The 18,288-nt window shown below is 35.7% G+C and overlaps 1 protein-coding gene across 6 annotated transcripts in view; it reads left to right on the top strand.

Moving 5' to 3' along the window:
* DIAPH2 (diaphanous related formin 2) overlaps positions 1 to 18,288 on the top strand; it is a 968,993-nt gene that overhangs the window by 75,489 nt on the left and 875,216 nt on the right. For 4 of the 6 annotated variants that reach the window (XM_070291115.1, XM_070291113.1, XM_070291116.1 and 1 more), the window contains 2 exons: positions 11,134 to 11,238; positions 17,473 to 17,493. In XM_070291115.1, coding sequence (XP_070147216.1) covers positions 11,134 to 11,238; positions 17,473 to 17,493 — 126 coding nt within the window. The remainder of the gene's footprint in view (positions 1 to 11,133; positions 11,239 to 17,472; positions 17,494 to 18,288) is intronic. The other 2 variants (XM_070291114.1, XM_070291117.1) reach the window with 1 other exon arrangement.

The following is an 18,288-nucleotide window of genomic DNA, read 5'->3' as shown; positions in this document are numbered from 1 at the left end:
CTACTGAGTGCCAGATACTTTGTTAGATGCAGGGGATCATAAAAATGACAAAGATACTATCCCAGCTTCTGGGGTTTTAGTTTGTATGAGTTTTACACTTTTTATATTTTTTAATAGATTTTATACTTTTAAATGGTTGCAGAAAATCAAAAGGAGACTGTTTCAGGGCACATGGAAAATTGTGAAATTCAGTGTTCGTAAACACGATTTTGTTGAATGTAGCCACAGCCATTTGTTTACATATTGTTGGTGGCTCCTTTTGCACTGTGGAGTTGGGTGGTTGTGACAAAGTCCATGTGACCTGCCAAGCCTAAAACATTTACTGTCTGGCCCTTTACAGAAAAAATGTCAATGTCTGGACTAGTGTAGTAGTCTCTAAACTTTCTGATTTCCTAGCCTGTTAGAAAAATATATATATTTGAGCAAGTAACCCGAACATGTTTTAACTTAAAAAATATATATATTCCCATGTGTATGTACTAGTACTTTGTATAAAGTACGGACATAGAAAGGATAAGAAAATGCAAAGAATAAGATTTTTAGGTGATTTTAAATGAGTTTATTTATTAATGGTATAAAAGCCTTTGCTGTGATGATTAATAACATTTTAGTGAGAGCAGTGTCATTGTGTCATTATTTTTTATGTCTTGTTTAAAAAAAGACTAATTAGAAGGTTTAGTTCCAAGTCCATTTTATTTTGATACTTGATTTGATGTCTCTTATAGTTGAAACATAAATCTGACAATACATAGGTCTAAGTGGAACAAGAACCTTGTTAGTTACACTTATTAAATCATAGTATTAACTTTGCTCATTCCAATCCATGAATCGAGCTAAGGTTTTCTGCTGAACCACGGCTAGTACATTTCCATCTCCCTTAATGACAGTCAGTTGTTCTTGAAACTTATCTGAAGTGTTGCATTTTTATACTTGCAAATAGATGGGTTCTAAATGGGTTTTGAAAAACGGGCTTCACTAGATGTCATCAGGGACATGGGCCCTTTGCATTCTTCCTTCCATATGCTTGATGTATAGACCCTCGTCCCCGTGTTTATCTAATCATATCTGCTGCAGACGTTGCGCCTGATGCCTGGAAGAATGAGGAAGAGGTGAGTCATGAAAAGATGAAGGAGACCTACCTGGCAGTTGGGTGTGCCAGTGTGTGGCTTTTTCAGTGAGGTTCATTTGAAGCAGTTACTTTCTCATGAGCTGTTAAACTGTTAAGGGATTGCTTGTCCTTTTGTGAATGAAAAATGCCCATCATGTGAAAGTTCAGAAGTTTTAAAAATCTTTGTCTTGAGATAGCCAGAAATCTCTCTGTAAGATACATGTTATCATTCTCACTTTCTATCTCGTTTTAAAATATTGTAAATATTCTGCTATATTTTAAATATCTTGCTTTTATTAATTAAAAAAACCCTACATTCTAATGTATTTTGGTTTTAACTTCTTGCAGTGGTTTGGATTTTATATGTGGGGCAAACTTCCTTACTCAGGAATGCTTCTCACTTATAGTTTTTTCATAAAACATCCTTTTATTAAATAAATCATTTATTTTGGCAATATGTTTTCTCAGATTGTTCCGCTAGTGACTCAAAGAAATGTAGTTTTTATACTTTATTATTGAAACAATCTAGTAAATAATATAAGCTGAGTTGTTTAAAAGGAAAAACAGCTGTATTTTCATTCTACTGCATGATGAACCTCCCACACTGAATAATTTTTCTAATACTTGCTCTAGCATATTTTCAGCAGTGATTTCTATATGTCTTCTGACAGTATTGGCTGACAACGCGTTTTAGTTTACTACCATGTTGTTTTGCATATATTATCTCAGCTTCTTATACCAAGTGTTCCTCCAGTGTCATGGGACCTTTTGTCTTTTGCTATTAAAGAAAGAAAACAAACAAGAGGCTTCTAAATGTGCGTCATTAAGCTTACAAAATTTCACTAAGTATTGGATTGCATATCACGTGATTCTAGTTATTGCTGAGAAAATTGAAAAAGCTTCTTTCACGCTCTAGATGTTTGAATTTTAAATGGTCTGTAAGTTTGAGGTAGCTTTAGGGCATGGCAACCCACTCCAGTATTCTTGCCTGAAGAATCCCCGTGGACAGAGGAACCTGGCAGGCTACAGTCCACGGGCTCACAAAGAGTTGGACACAACGGAACGACTAAGCACAACACAGCACTCACTATCATTAGCTATATTTTAAGGTATGATGTGTGCATAAAGTGAGAGTCATCAATGATCGTTGATAATTTCAGATTGTTACATTAGTAACTTTTAATCTTGTGGGACCAGCTTCTTATTAGCCCTATATATTTGTTATTTTTAACATACGATATGACTGAGGAAAGGCTTGGACTTCCGTGTAGGAAATACAACAATCTAGTATTTTCTCGTTGCCCTGTACTTGCATTGTTGGTACTATCCTATTATCCTCAATATGTTGTCTTTGCAGGAATCTTTTAAAGGTACTTTTCTATTTTGTTGTTGTTTTGAGGACTGACGTAGCTAAAACTAGGTCAAAGAGCCTGTAAGTTCACTTAACCAAATACTTGTAACTGCAAATACATTGCAGTACACTGACAGTAAGAAAAACACCCCCATAACTTCTGTACCATTTGGAGCTGTGGATCCAGTGAGGGATTCAGTATTATTCTCACGTTGAATATTAAGGTTTATTTCCTTGTATTTTGGTTAAACATCAATATTTCACAAGCCACAGTTGATGCTTTAAGTAATATTTGAACTCTGGAAACCACTGGTTGAATGTTGAACTCAGGATTAAGGATTATGGGAGAGTGAATTTGTGTTTCCCAATTGCTAGATAGACATTCTAAATTTACCTTCTTGATGGTGAAAAGGTATATGTAGATGTTCATAGTTGATTTCCTCCAATAAGATCTGAAACCAGAAATAGCTGAAGACTTTTTGTGCGGTACTCAGTTCAGTTCAGTTCAGTCGCTCAGTCGTGTCCGACTCTTTGCGACCCCATGAATCGCAGCACACCAGGCCTCCCTGTCTATCACCCAACTCCCGGAGTTCACTCAGACTCACGTCCACTGAGTCAGTGATGCCATCCAGCCATCTCATTCTTGGTCGTCCCCTTCTCCTCCTGCCCCCAATCCCTCCCAGCATCACAGTCTTTTCCAATGAGTCAGCTCTTCTCATGAGGTGGCCACAGTACTGGAGTTTCAGCTTCAGCATCATTCCCTCCAAAGAAATCCCAGGGCTGATCTTCAGAATGGACTGATTGGATCTCCTTGCAGTCCAAGGAACTCTCAAGAGTCTTCTCCAACACCACAGTTCAAAAGCATCAATTCTTTGGCACTCAGCTTTCTTCACAGTCCAACTCTCACATCCATACATTCATTTAATTTCATACCCCCCGCCCCCGCCTCGCCCAGCCCCTGGCTTTTGGCTCTATACTATTTGTAGAGATAATGTATTTGATGACAGTTTTTTTTCCCTTTAACTTTTTTTTCCATACAGACTTCTATATGTTATGTAGCTACAGTCTATAAAAGTAAACTTAACTGTATCATTTGAAGACATGATGTGGTTAATTAATACCAGGTACAATTGGCCAATTAGCTACTTATGTGGAATATCCCTGATGCTGTTATTAGGATTTTAAAAAGAAATGTTCTATCCTTTCTAGTTCACAGAAGTTAGCCTGTGAAGTTAGTTCACAGGAGTTACATGTAGAACATATCTTTATATGAACATTTCTTTAGAAAAGAACAAAGAAATAAAGTTGCTGTATAACATAGGGAGCTCAACTTGGTGCTCTGTGGCATTCTAGAAGGGTGGAATGAGGTGGGAAGTGGTAGGGAGGTTCAAGAGTGAGGGAACATATATATACCTATGACTGATTCATGTTTATGTATGACAGAAACCAATACAACATTAGAAAGAAATTATCCTCCAATTAAAAATAAACAAATTCCATGTTGATGTTTGACAGAAAACAAGGAAATTCTGTAATTATCCTTTGATTCAAAAATAAATTTTAAAAAATTAAAAAAACCTTAATATCGTATTTTAACAACAAACATTACCAAATAAGCGGATGGATAAATGAATAAAAAATAAAGAAATAAATGTTGTAAAAATCCATTAATTTATAATCTTAAAATAATCAAAGATATCTATAATTGCTGTTCATGCTAGGGTATCTTTTGGTGATAGGGTATCATTGGCTTATTCTCTTCAGGGGTACAGATCCCCTTAAAATAGAAATTAAAGAAGACTTGAGTGACTTCCCTGGTGGTCCAGTGGTTAAGAGTCCACACTCCCAGTGCAAAGGACCTGGGTTTGATCTCTGGTCAGGGAACTAGATCCTGCATGCCACAACTAAGAACCCACACACAGCAACAAAGATCATGTGTCCTACAGCTAAAACCTGGCATATATAGCCAAATAAATTAAAAAAAAATTTTTTTTGAATACTTACTATTGAGAAGCAGAAAGAAGAGGGCAAGCATTTGATGGTGAAGTCAAGTTCAGATTTAAAAACAGCAAGTGGAAAATCCAGTCTTAAACTGGGATCAATACATGTTGCAGAAACAGAAACAGTTACTTTATACAAAGTGCACAGATATTTATAGCAACTTTATAGAAAGAAGGAGCATGCATTCTTATAGGGAGGGAAGAGATGTAAAAACATATATGATTGACATTTGCCTCTCATAAAGCAAGTGAGAGAAACAGTGGAAGTTTATGAAAATAGAAAATGATGCTAGAAGATGAGAAAGTTAAAAAAAGTATATTGTCACCTATTTAAAGATTTATGGGAGGTGAGAGGGAGAAGGAGAGAATGAGAATGAATGGGAGTACAAATGAATGAATAGGCAGCTGGTTGAACTTTTAACCTTGTTGTTTGACTCTATTCTTATATGGTTTCTCAGTAATAGCTGTAAGAATACAATGTTTGTTTGCTGAAGGAATGAAGGGGGTTTTCTGTAATGGGAAAATTGCATCATAGCTTAACTGGTAGGAGAATAATTGATTTAGTGTTTATAAATAAGGCTTGATGCTAATACAGCACAAATATTATAAGTGGTCAGTTACTTCATCTTTTTTTTTTTAAATTGCAAAATACTACAATTATTCTCGTGTTGTGGAAGTATTCAACTAAATTTTCAATACAGTAAAAGCTTGCTTTTGTGTTCTGTGTACTATGAGAACTCAGTCTGTTTAAAATTACTGTATATAATATAGATAACCAACAAAGACCTACTGTATAGTACAGGAAAATATACTCAATGTCTTGTAATAAAGTATAATGGAAAAGAATCTGAAAAGTGTGTGTGTGTATATATACATATATATATTTATAAAACTAATCACTTTACTGTATACCTGAAACTAATACAACATTGTAAATCAACTATATTTCAATAAAAATAAAAAAAACTCAGTGTGTTTAGTATAGTTTCATATTCAGTTACATTGTTCAGAATTAGTATTGAATTATGAATATTGCTCTATTTAATTTTATGATTCTATTATAAAGCTGGAGTTAATGATTTGGAAGTATTAGCTGCCTAATTAGTAGTATGCTGCTGCTTTGTGTAAGAATAAGATAAGTCATTATGGTTTCCTGTGTTCGTGTGAATGGTACCTATTCCCAATCAACCTATGCAGCAGCTTTATAGGTATAAAAATGTTTGTGGCCGTAAAGCAAGTTAAAGTATTTAGAGAAAAATTCCTAAATACCACATTGGTTCAGAAAATATTTATTAAATGCTTGGTGCGTTCCAGGATTGCATACTGTTTGCTTGGCAATACAAAGATTAAAAAAAGAACCTAGTTTTGGCCCTCAGTTTATAGTTTAAGGTAGGTGGATTTATTATAGTTTCATTTTAAGTGCTATAGTATATGAAATTAGTATGGAAGAATAGTGTGAAGATGGTCACTTCTAAACGAGGTGCTTTGAGGGAAATCTGAAGAATTAGCAGAGGTATATGAGTTAGCCTGATATGGATTTGGGTAGGGTGGGAGGAGATGGGAGTTAACAGAGGGAGAGGGTGCTGAAGTCAACAGCATTCTAGGCAGAGAGAACAGCATCATGAACAAAGTAATGGAAATTTGTAAGAGCATAGCGTGTGTAGAAAAACGATGAGTAATCTTGTGTTATTCAAACACAAGGGGTAAGATGAACAGTGGTAATGAAAGAAATGAGACTAGGGAAGTAATAAGAACATGAACATGAATAATAGCACAAACATTCTTTGATGGCTAGCTAATATACACCAGGCTTGGGTGCATGATCGCACTTAATCTTGACATTCCTCTGAGGTCTGTATTCTCCATATTCTCATTATTATCCTGCCTGCCTCCATGATTCTACTTTTGATAGCATGATCTTTGCCCTGTGTCATTAAAAATTGAATTGGAGGTGTATGGTAACGCAGAATGTATACCTATGGCTGATTCATGTTGAGGTTTGACAGAAAATAACAAAATTCTGTAAAGCAATTATCCTTCCAAAAAAAAAAAAAATGTCACTGGAAGGCGAGCAGACTGTCTATGTAGAGATTGCCAGCGGTGGCATTACCACACTCTAAGGCCTGACTGTGGAGTGTACAAGTACAGACACTCAATCTTGTCAGTGTTTCAGAGTTGATACTACTTGGGGATACAGATTCATGCTATTTGCAGGAGACTATAATTTAACCAGAATGTTATGAGATGGTAGAGACATAGTCTAGCATATATGAGCAGTATTTAGAGATTTTGATGGAAACAAACAAAATATGATTTAGCAGAATGATGTACTTGCCAATAAAGTCATAAAATCAGAGGCTGAATTGAGAAGTATAGTATTTCAAGGTGAAGGACGTGGAAATCCTTTCCTTCTTTGGATTTATCAAACCACAGGGTATTTGAGGGAGATGCTTAACCATGCCACATGAAGATAAATTGAAACTGGTAGGTATACTTTACCCTACCTACCAGAGAGTATTGTCTTCATGTAATATTTACAGGTTCCTTCTGTTTATTCCTTCTGTCCAATCTACCATCCATCTTAGTTTGGAGTCTTATTATTATTACTTGTGGAGAAGGAAATGGCAACCCACTCCAGTACTCTTGCCTGGAAAATTCCATGGACTGCGGAGCCTGGTGGGTTACAGTCCATGGGGTCGCAAAGAGTCGGACACGACTGAGCGACTTCACTTCATTATTATTACTTGAGTTACTTCAATAGCCCAGATTATTAAACATAAGATAATTTATTCTGATTAATTTAGATAGAATATTTATACACACACACAAACACACATAAAGAGATGTGAACCAGAAGGGTTGCAAAACAGGCTCCAGGTAATCTAAATATACGAATACCTTCCAGAACCACACAGCCGAAACATGATCTGATGAAGGAGCTGTTGCCACTTTGTTTGCTACTGTTGCCAGAACCAGTTTGTCAAGTTGTTGTGATGAAAAACGTGTGTCCGCTGCCATCGATTCCATATCCACGTCACCTCTGTGGCCACCCATGCTAGCAAAACATGGGTGGATCTATACCCCATATGCATCCATTTCATGGATGACCACTAAGCCATCTTACTGTTTTGTCATAAGGGATAGCTGCTGCTGCTGCTGCTGCTGCTGCTAAGTTGCTTCAGTCGTGTCCGACTCTGTGCGACCCCATAGACGGCAGCCCACAAGGCTCCCCTGTCCCTGGGATTCTCCAGGCAAGAACACTGGAGTGGTTGCCATTTCCTTCTGCAATGCATGGAAGTGAAAAGTGAAAGTGAAGTAGTTCAGAGACTGATAAATGTGGCTTTCTTGGATTCTTCATTGGTGGGGCTGATACCGGGTGGGTGTTTAAAATTATAGCAGGTGTGTTCAAGTGCTACTGGGCAGCCAACCATGACAGAAGCCTTCTGTGGTCTGGTAGCTAATTTCTTGGCCTTCACTCAGGTTTTTCTCTTCAATTGAGACCCAAATCTGATGAAGACTTCTCTTTTGTCTTTCCCACCTGTCCTCTGTGTTCTAAGACATCCTGTACATGCCTCGGTTACACTGATATGTTTACGTATCACTCTTGCCTACTACATGGACTCACTCAGCCAATCCTGGCTGACTCTGGGCGACCCAATGGACTGTAGCTGCCAGGCTCCTCTGTCCATGGAAATTTTCCAGACAAGAATACCAGAGTGGGTCGCCATTTCCTTCTCCATCCCTACTATACTATGAATTGTTTATTTTTATTAATTTAACAGACAAATTAGCATTTACTAAATATCAGGCATTGTTTTAAGAACTTCACAAATAATAACTCATTTAATTCATGGGCTCAAGCACTCTTTCAAATTTTCACTCCCCACCTAGCATTTTCTGTGGTGCGTGGTAAAGTGAAAGTGTTAGTCGCTCAGTCATGTCCGACTCTGCAACCCCATGGACCGTAAGCCCACTAGGCTCCTCTGTCCATGGAACTCTCCAGGCAAGAATACCTGTGTGGATAGCCATTACCTTCTCCTCAGGTGGTGCATAGTGAGTTCAGTAAATAAGTGAGTCAAAATTTAGAAAGTAGAGAAGAAAAAATAATGATATGATCTTGCCACCTTAACATGATGTTAATATTTTGTTGTACATATTTCAGATCCAGTCCTCCAAAGTAAAACTTGGCAAAAGTTAAACCACCCTATAATGGGAAGGACTGCGTGTGGAGGTAGTGAGTTCCCTGTTAGTTGAAGTGGACACAGAACATAGGTGAATATCTGTGGACTTTATAAAGTGCTATCCAGCCTCATTTCTGTGTATTCTCACTCTGATTCAACAATGCTAGATCTGGCCTTTGAGAGAGAAAGAGAGCCTGGCTTCAAGTAAATCATTAACAAGTAAGATATACAAATGAGAAATGAAATAAGATAGGAAAAGTAGAGGTAGAGACAGTGATAGAGATAATTGGGAAGGGGGGTCAGGTATATATACATGAAATTTATAGGTATTGATTATGAATTAATCATTGTAGGAGTCACTGCAGTGAGTGCAACTATATATCATGAGATACTGGTGTCATTGAAGTTACTATTCAACACATAGATGCAGTCTGATTACTTTTTATGGATCCTTTGTTTTTTCCCCCACGTTCTCATACATGATTTTTTTAAAATTATTATAGTATTTTTCTTTGTCCATTCGTTTAGTTGATTAAAAACTAGTAATGTTTAGAATTACTAAGCAAGTAAAGGGATAAAAATACTGATTTCTTTTTCTTGTTTTAAAAAATCAAGATACCATTCAGAAGCCATAAAATTCATCCTCTTAAAGTATACAGTTCAGTGTTTTTTTTTTCTTCATGTATTCAAAGAGTCGTGCAACCATCACAACATTCACTCTTAGAACATTTTTATCACCCACAAATGAAGCACCATACCTGTTGGCAGTCACAGCCCAGTTCTCCCATCCCCTCTTGCCCTGCCCCTGACAGCCACTGATTCACAAACCTCTATAGGTTTGCCTGTTCTGGATATTTAGTATAAATGGAATCACGTAATGTATGGCCTTTTGTGATCTACTTCTTTCATTTAGCATAATGTGATTTCAATTTTCATCCATGGAGTATAGAATGTATCAGTACTTCATTCGTCTTTGTGGCTGAATAATAGTCCATATTATGGACATATGACACTTTTTTATCCATTCATAATTTGATGGACATTTGAATTGTTTCCATTCTAATGTTTCTGCTATGAACATTCAAGTACAAGTTTTTGTGTGGACATCTGTTTTCATTTGTCTTGGGTATAAGCTGAGTCATGTGGTAACTCTATGTATAACTTTTTGAAGAACTACTAGACTATTTTCCAAAGTGGCTATCTCATCTCATATTCCTACCATCAGTGTGTAAGGGTTCCAGTTTCTCCACATCCTCACCAACAATTGCTATTATCTTTTCTGTCATAGCCTTAATTACTGTGGGAGTGAAGTGGTGTCTCACTGTGGTTTTGATTTGCATTTCCTTGGTGAATAGTGATGTTGAAACTCATGTGCTTATTGGCCATTTGTATGGCTTCTTTAGAGAAATGTCTGTTCAAATCCTTTGTCCACTTGTAGTTGGGTTATTTGTCTATTGTTGATTTGTAAGGCTTCTTTTTATACTTTGGCTACAAGCCCCATATCAGATGTATGACTTGTAAACATTTTCACACATCCTGTATATTGTCTTTTCATTTGATGTTGATTTTGGAGGTATAGTCCTTTCCAATTTGGTGTTATGACCCTTCAAGTGTGTCTGAATATGTTTTAGGGGTTAACATGAGTTTCAAAATGAAGAAAAAATGATTTATCTAGTGAAAATGTTATATGTCTGTGTATCACAATATAAAGGAACATTTCCAACCAAATCAAACCTTATTGAACCTCAAAACGATATGTTGTAACTGAATATTTTTCTTTCCAGTTAGTGGTCTTTTTTATCCCAATGCAGGTAACTATGTTTCTGATGTTTTCCCCCAATTCAGCAGCTTCACATGAATCTTTCTTCAGTAACATATTGTAGATATATATTTCCTATAACTTACAAATTGTATTTGCTCTTCTAGATAATAATTATCCTAAGGGAACATATGCCAAGTAGTAAAGTGTTTATTTGTTTATTTTTCTATCCGGGTAAAAAAAAAATAACTTTGCTAAAGTTTTATGATGTATATCTATGCTATAAACTGCCAGTTTATTCTGTGGAATAGTTAAAATTTTTTTCTTATTTCTACTCATTGAGTAGGTAGCAATATGAACCATAAATATATGGTAAAATTTATATGACATTAGGGTATATAGAGTGAAAAATAATAATGAAGGAGCCGAAAAATGATGGTTGTTGATAGAGCATGACTTACTATTTTAATACAGAGAACATTAATTTTTCTTTTTTAAAGTGTATTTTGTTGAAGTATAGTTGATTTACAATGTTGTGTTAATTTGTACTGTACAGCACAGAGATTTAGGCATACATATATATTCTTTGTCATATCCTTTTATATTATAGTTTATTATAGGATATTGAATATAATTCCTTTTGATATACAGTAGAACTTTGTTGCTAAATACTTGTTAATCACCTTTGAAACTCATAAGCAGAAATTTGCTAATACAATCAATATTTTTAACAGGAGGACATGAACCTTAATGAAGAGCGAAAAGCTCCTTTACGAAACAAAGATTTTACCACCAAGCGTGAGATGGTCGTCCAGTATATTTCTGCTACTGCCAAATCTGTAAGTAGTGAGATTCTTCCAGCATCCATATAATGAGCTTAGCATTATCTGCTTAAAAGAAACAAACTTCAGATCTCCAAGTTCTTGCCTCAGTGTACTTACATAGACTTCATAAAAGAAGTGTATATAGGTACTTTAATACATTATATATATATATATATTTCAAAACTGTTCTTAAAGAGAGATTTCCATTCTTATAAACAAAACAGACTAAGAATAGTTGGCTCTGAGTTAATCCGGTTAAATTTTGGAGCTGAGGTTTTGTTCACTTACTAACAAATAGCAATTTGTAGTTATTCCACTTAATATACAATTTGTTATAGGAACACTTCACATTTTGAGGAAGGACAAACATAGCCAAGTCACAAGATTTAACTAAGTTTACATTAAAGTTATATGTCTGGTATTTGCTTACTTGAAATTTATAGCAATTTTTTAAATTAGCAGTTTGTTTTTATTTTTTGTGATGCTACCTATGTAAACAACCTCGTAATTGTTCTTCTACAGCTTAATTTAACATAAAGGAAGGTGTTTAATAGGAACTTTAATGAAATCTATTTGAGTCTCAAAAGAATTAAAATTAGATTCATTGAAAAGGCTTGTCTGCAGCAGGAAAACCTTCGTGTTTTAGTGGAATATATTGCTTTGTTTATTTCCTAAAGTGCTTCCAAAAAGAGTCTGGAAATTTGATTTATTTTTGTAACAAAAAATATTTTTTGAAATAGTGGACTGTATCTTTTACATTTCTGTAAAGAAGAAGCTTTTCACAGAGTTCATAAAATCACTATGAATGTGTACATATATAACATACAACATATGTGTTATATATGTTATATATGTACACACACAGTGATTTTATGTTTGTGTGACATGTATATTACACACATGCATTTACATTTAAGGCATACATTTTTTAAATTTAAAAAGTTGACCAGTGAATAAAATAGTTCTTCTTTGGCAAAATATATGCTAAAATTACTTGGCTATCCTATTAATGCTATTTCAGTACAGTAATTGCAGTGGCAATTACCGATGCATTTTGTCTGAGTTCTACAATTGTATTGATTCCATATTGTACTTTAAGTAAGCTAAATCTGAATGCTGAACTATTTAAACATAATGCATTGTAGCTCTGCCATAGCAGAACAACAGCATGTTTTTTAATTTGCTTCTGGTGTCCAAGGGCAGAAATGTGTTTCAAGTGATAAGTGAAATTTACCTTGAGCCTCATTTTCAATAGAATTAGGTGAGGCATAGGGTTTTACTTTGAAATTCTGATGAATCTCTTCTCATTTTTGCCTTCAAGTTATTGTTCCCAGTAAAATGCTTTAGGAAATGCAGGGTGTACATGCAGTGTTATTTTTCAAATACCTAAAGGCAAATACACTAGTAAATCTATATAGTTATATCTGAGTGCAAAGTACAGATAATTATATATAAATAATTAGGTGCTGATTTTAACGGCAAGATTTTGTTATTGTCTCTGGCTCATTTGTTGTTTTTGTTTGCGTAAGCGGAACTGAATATAATGAAAATTGTATGAAGCTCTTACTTCTTAACCTTTTGATTTTGACTTAGTCTCTATGTAGAACTTGTTTTCATTTATCTTCGTAATGTTTCCTCTTTAACTGACTGAAAAAAAGCACACTGATTTATATACTCATTTTTCAGATTAAAATGCTAAACTTGGGGTAAACGTTGGCTGAGCTGTCTTGAATTGATTTATTTGAAAAATGGAAATTGAAAATTTCTCAAAAGACATGAAAACTCTATACTAAAGGCATTAGTCTCAAAATCGATACGAATCACTATTTAGTATATGATCCTTATTTGCTTCCTTTAGCACACAAATGTCACTTGACATGCGTCTAGAACTTTCATTAGTGCTCTAAGGTTATATGTTTTATTTGCTTGTATTTTTCATGGACTAAATATGATGAAAGAAAGCCTATTGATAAGCATGTTTTAAAGTTTTCTCACTTTGGAGAGACAATTGTTAGTACTGTGTTCGGTGGTGAAAACAAAGAAAATTGCATATGTTATTTCCTTTTGAAGGTGAGAGGGATGCCATTTACTGACAAACCATCCTCTCATCTTTTGCGATCTCTTTGTGACCATGACAATAAAATTTGCATGAATTATAATGTCACCTATGACCATTTATCTATGTGTAACTAAGGGTTCCATCCTGCTGGCTTTTATTAGTCTTTAAGGATACTTTGCATGTCATAGTCTTTTATGCTTTTTTGTTGTTATATTGACACAGTGATTAAAAATGCTTCCACATTTAAAGTAGATATGATTGTAACCACTGCTTTATGAAATTGTTTTGCAAATAGTCAGAACTTTTATCTTGAAGTAAAAGCAAATTTAAGGACTAGAGTACCTGGTAGAAAAATGTTTTATCATAAGTCATATGTAAAATGTGAAAATTATAGTTAAATTTAAACATAAATTGTACGTTTCCCCCTTTAACACCTGCTTTCATCATTTTATATGGAATTGAAAAACAAAATATGTACTCAATAAGCAATATCCGTCATTCTCCTGGGTTTGTGGGAAGGACAGTAATGCCAGATGAAACTAATACATGGGTTTAGACGCAAAACCTGTTTCTAAAGCAAAGGGGAGTCTTTTGTTGTGTAACTGATCATGCCAAAATTAGCCTGGGATAAGAGAATATAAAGGAAATTAAAAGATAATGATGAAAACTATTGCTTAGTTTTTTCCTCTTCACATTCCATAATAGAAGATGTTGTGTGAATGCAAAGGAAAAAGTACCTTGAGTAACTCTATCAGTGATGAATGGACTTAGTAAGGGAGTGGAAAAGAGTCTCTTCTCTGCTGGAACTGGACTCTTGCTTTCTGTAACAAGTGTGGTTATGGTCTTGATCTTGTTTAGTTGCTAAGTCATTTCTGACTCTTTGCAGCTCCATGGACTGTAGCCCTGCAGGCTCCTCTATCCCCAGTATTTCCCACGCCAAAAATACTGGAGTGGTTTGACATTTCCTTCTCCAGGAGATCTTCCCAACCCATGGATCAAACCTGGGTCTCCTGCATTGCAGGCAGATTCTTTACCATCTAAGCCACCAGGGAGGCCCGGGTACATGTAGATAATTTGGCCACAGATAATCTGGAAGAGTCTTTGTTTTCACAGCACCAACATAAGTTTTCAGAAGTAGAAAACCAAGCTTTGTTAATATTGCCACGTGCACTCACTGGGTTGTTTAGTGTGACATCTGCCGGCCTCCCTGCCCTCTTCACTACTGCCCAACTCACTACCGAACATCAGCGGCTTCATGTCACCCAGCCTTTTCTTGTTCTCTTCACCTTCACCCTGGCATCACCCCAAACCCACGCCCCTTCAAAGCTTTGTGCTTCTCTGCCCCCAAACAAGTGCTGAGCAGATGCACTCTCAGCGTCCCTGCCTTTTCCCTGTGTGGTTCCCATGGGCTTCCTCCTTGTCTGACTCCCATCCCCAAAACCTACATTCCTCAAGGCAGCAATGTGACACATTCATGCTTGCATCCCAACATGCCCTCCACATTGTCAGCAGCTGTCATGGTATATTGCACACAGTGTCAATGGATTTCAAATAAAATGAAAACCACAAGTTAAAAAAATTGCAACATTGTCATACCTATTCATAATCCTGAGAGGCAGAAGACATCAATGATTTAGAGGGAATCTTGCATGTTATATTTTAACAGTATATATAGATGTTTATGTGGGTATTCCCTTGTGGTTCAGATAGTAAACAATCTGCCTGCCAAGCAGGAGATGCAGGTTCGATCCCTGGGTTAGGAAAATCCCCTGGAGAAGGAAATCACTACAATATTCTTGTCTTGAGAATCCCATGGATGGAGGAGCCTGGTGGGCTACAGTCCATGGGGTCGAAAAGTCAGACATGAATGAGCCACTGCGCACATATGCATAGACGTTTAATGGGGAAAAAATTAGTCACTGAAATCTGAACATTAGTTTGCCAGATGTCAGTGTCCATATGAGAATATTAAGAAACTAATTTATTTCTAACTTAAATCACAGTCTTTGAGGTTGAGATTTAAAAATATGTAAAGTTACAGTTTTTGAAGATACATTGAAAGGTAGCATTGATTAAAAAAACTCTCAGTAGCAAAAAATTTAAAATAGTGATACCAAATACATCGCTTAATATTTTCAGATAAGCCCATATCATAAGCAGGCTTTCCTGGCAGCTCAGATGGTAAAGAATCTATCTGCAATGTGGGAGACCTGAGTTCTATCCCTGGGTTGGGAAGATCCCCTGGAGGAAGGCATGGCAACCACTCCAATATTCTTGCCTAGAGAATCCCATGGACAGAGAAGCCTGGCAGGCTACAGTCCATGGGGTTGCAAAGAGGCAGACACAGCTGAGTGACTAAGCACACACACATACATCATAAGCAGTTAAGACTTGGAGTATATCTTTTTGTATGTGTGTATACATGCATTGGCTTCCCAGGTGGCACTAGTGGTAAAGAACCTGCCTGCCAATGCAGGAGACACAAGAGACATGGGTTTGATCCCTGGGTCAGGAAGGTCGCCTAGAGAAAGGCATGGCAACCCACTCCAGTATTGCCTGGAGAATCCCATGGACGGAGGAGCCTGGCAGGCTACAGTCCACAGGGTCACACAGAGTCAGACACGACTGAAGTGACTGAGCATACACACACACGTATGAATGGTTTTGCCTTTGCCACTCTCACGTACGTACTTTCTCAAGTCTTTGCCAGACATCACCTGGATACGGTGAAACAGCTGAACCCAAACATGACCAGACCAGTTTCTTTCAGCTTTTCTTGGCTCATCTAAGCTGTTTGCTGTATATGCTTTAACTAAATGCAGCCATTTTGCAATCAGAATACTATAGACCTGCTTAAATTGTTAAGACAGGCTTGCAATTCTTTTTTTTTTTTTTTTTAATTTCATGCCTGTGCTAAATAAACATGGGACAAATACGACCTCTTTTTGGTGGGAGGAAATAATTTAGGTCAGTATTGTATCTTTCATTTCAGAAGACTGTTAACGGCACCACAGAGGCTTTTATTCAACTAAATAGTCGCCGTCTGTAGATAGTCTTTCGAATGAATATTTAAGAAAGCTGCTTTACTATTTGGAGATTCATGGAGTCCTCTGAAATAATTAATTAGGAAACTGTCGTTTCTTTTTGTATCTTGTAGTATCCTGTTAAACTTGGGATTCTTATTGGGATTTCAGTTATATTTGGTTTTTATCTTTAAAGTACTAGCTAATAATTAGAACATGTATTGATAATATGTGCTATCAGATTAATAGTTTTAGATTATGGATGAACTCTTTTTTTGAACATTACTTGATATTCAAGTGTAGGAATCTGATAACAATGATTTTTATTTGGATTCTGGCATAAAATTATACTTTAGGACTATGATTTTAATTCTTGCCTTCTTAAGCACAAATTCTTAGGAATTCTCTTATCTCTTCACCATAAGAAAAACTCAATTGAGGCTGTAATTTTTGAACTATTTCCTCCTTCTGAATAAGTATATTTAAATACAAACTGCTTGTCTTCACATTATATAGAAGACTGTGTTGTTATAATAGAAATGCTAGGATGACCTAGAAAACTAGAATCATAAGCAATCTATCTTCTTTTTAATTTTCAAGTATAATATAAAACAATATTTTAAACCTTAAATTCATAACAATATAAAATTTCAAGCTTTCAACCTAAAGTTTATTTATTAACTTAAACACATGACTTTAAGTACAAAATTTATATTCTAAAATACCTAACTTCAAGCTTAATAGTATACCTGTTAAAACAAGGAAAGAAAAAAAAAACAATATTAGAATAAAATTCAATTTTCTCATGATAATTTTTTGAGAGGTTGTGGGCTGATAAAATATCTGATGCCTGATTGCACTTAATCTTGCATTATTTGATATTTATACTACAACTAGTTGAGAAGTCCATTAGAGAAAACTTAAAAAAAATCCTCAAATGGTAATAATTTTATTTGGGAATCTTTATTCTGCCAACTTTATGCATTTTTGGAATATGGTAGAAATCAGTACTGATGTATTTAACCTCTAGATCTAAAATATTAAAAGTACACATAGAGGTGCTATTTACTAAACACTTCTATGAAAAGCTTCTGATTATTAATACTGTTGCTGTTTGTTTTTTTTTTTTTTATACCATAACTACTCTCCGTTGACCTCTGCATGCAGATAGTTGGAAGTAAAGTTATGGTGAGTACCAAAGATGCGTTTTACCCTTAGATGTGAATTCGTGCTTTTGGAGATTGAGTGATTTTTGCTCCTAGTATGTTATGTGTTTGGTTCTTCTTTTGGTGTATATATTACCAAAGTAGTAAGATGAATGTTAAGATCACATGATTAGAATTTAACTATGTAAGTATTTTTCCTGTGGCTCTGGGAAATACTTTAGAACTGGAATATGATTGTATATTTTGTCTTAGAAAGTTTTACTTCTTTAAAAAAATTTTTTTGGAACTGTGCCTGTGTCAGTCTTTACGATTCTGAGGTGTGTTTTACCTCAGCTTTTCAGGATAGCAGGGAGAGACTCCTAAAAGTTTCATTTATGCTAACAGAAATTCTTACTGAAGCATCTTACTTTGACTTTAGTATCTCTGAGCACATGGTGTAATGAAAGCAACCTTTGGTGTTCAGTCAGGAGGCCTGGGTGCTTATCTTTGCTGGGTGCTACTCATCAGCTTTGTGACTTTCGGCAAGTCATATAATTTCTCTGAGGTTCAGTTATTAAGTAGTTGAATTGAAGTGATTGGCTTGCATTATCTTTTAAGGTTCTTTCAGTTGCTGTTATCTAAGCAGGGGTCCGCAATCTCCAGGCTGCAGACCAGTACTTCCAGTCAGATCAGCGATGGTATTAGATTAGCAATAAAGTACACAATAAATGCAATGTGGTTGAATATTCCTGAACTCATCCTCACCTATCCCAGTCTGTGGAAAAATAGTCTTCCATGAAACTGGTCCCTGGTGCCAAAAAGGTTGGGGACTGCTGAT

This window comes from Ovis canadensis, chromosome X (genome assembly GCF_042477335.2).
Source record: "Ovis canadensis isolate MfBH-ARS-UI-01 breed Bighorn chromosome X, ARS-UI_OviCan_v2, whole genome shotgun sequence".
Classification (NCBI taxonomy): Eukaryota; Metazoa; Chordata; class Mammalia; order Artiodactyla; family Bovidae; genus Ovis; species Ovis canadensis.
This window is presented reverse-complemented; position numbering and strand designations above follow the sequence as displayed.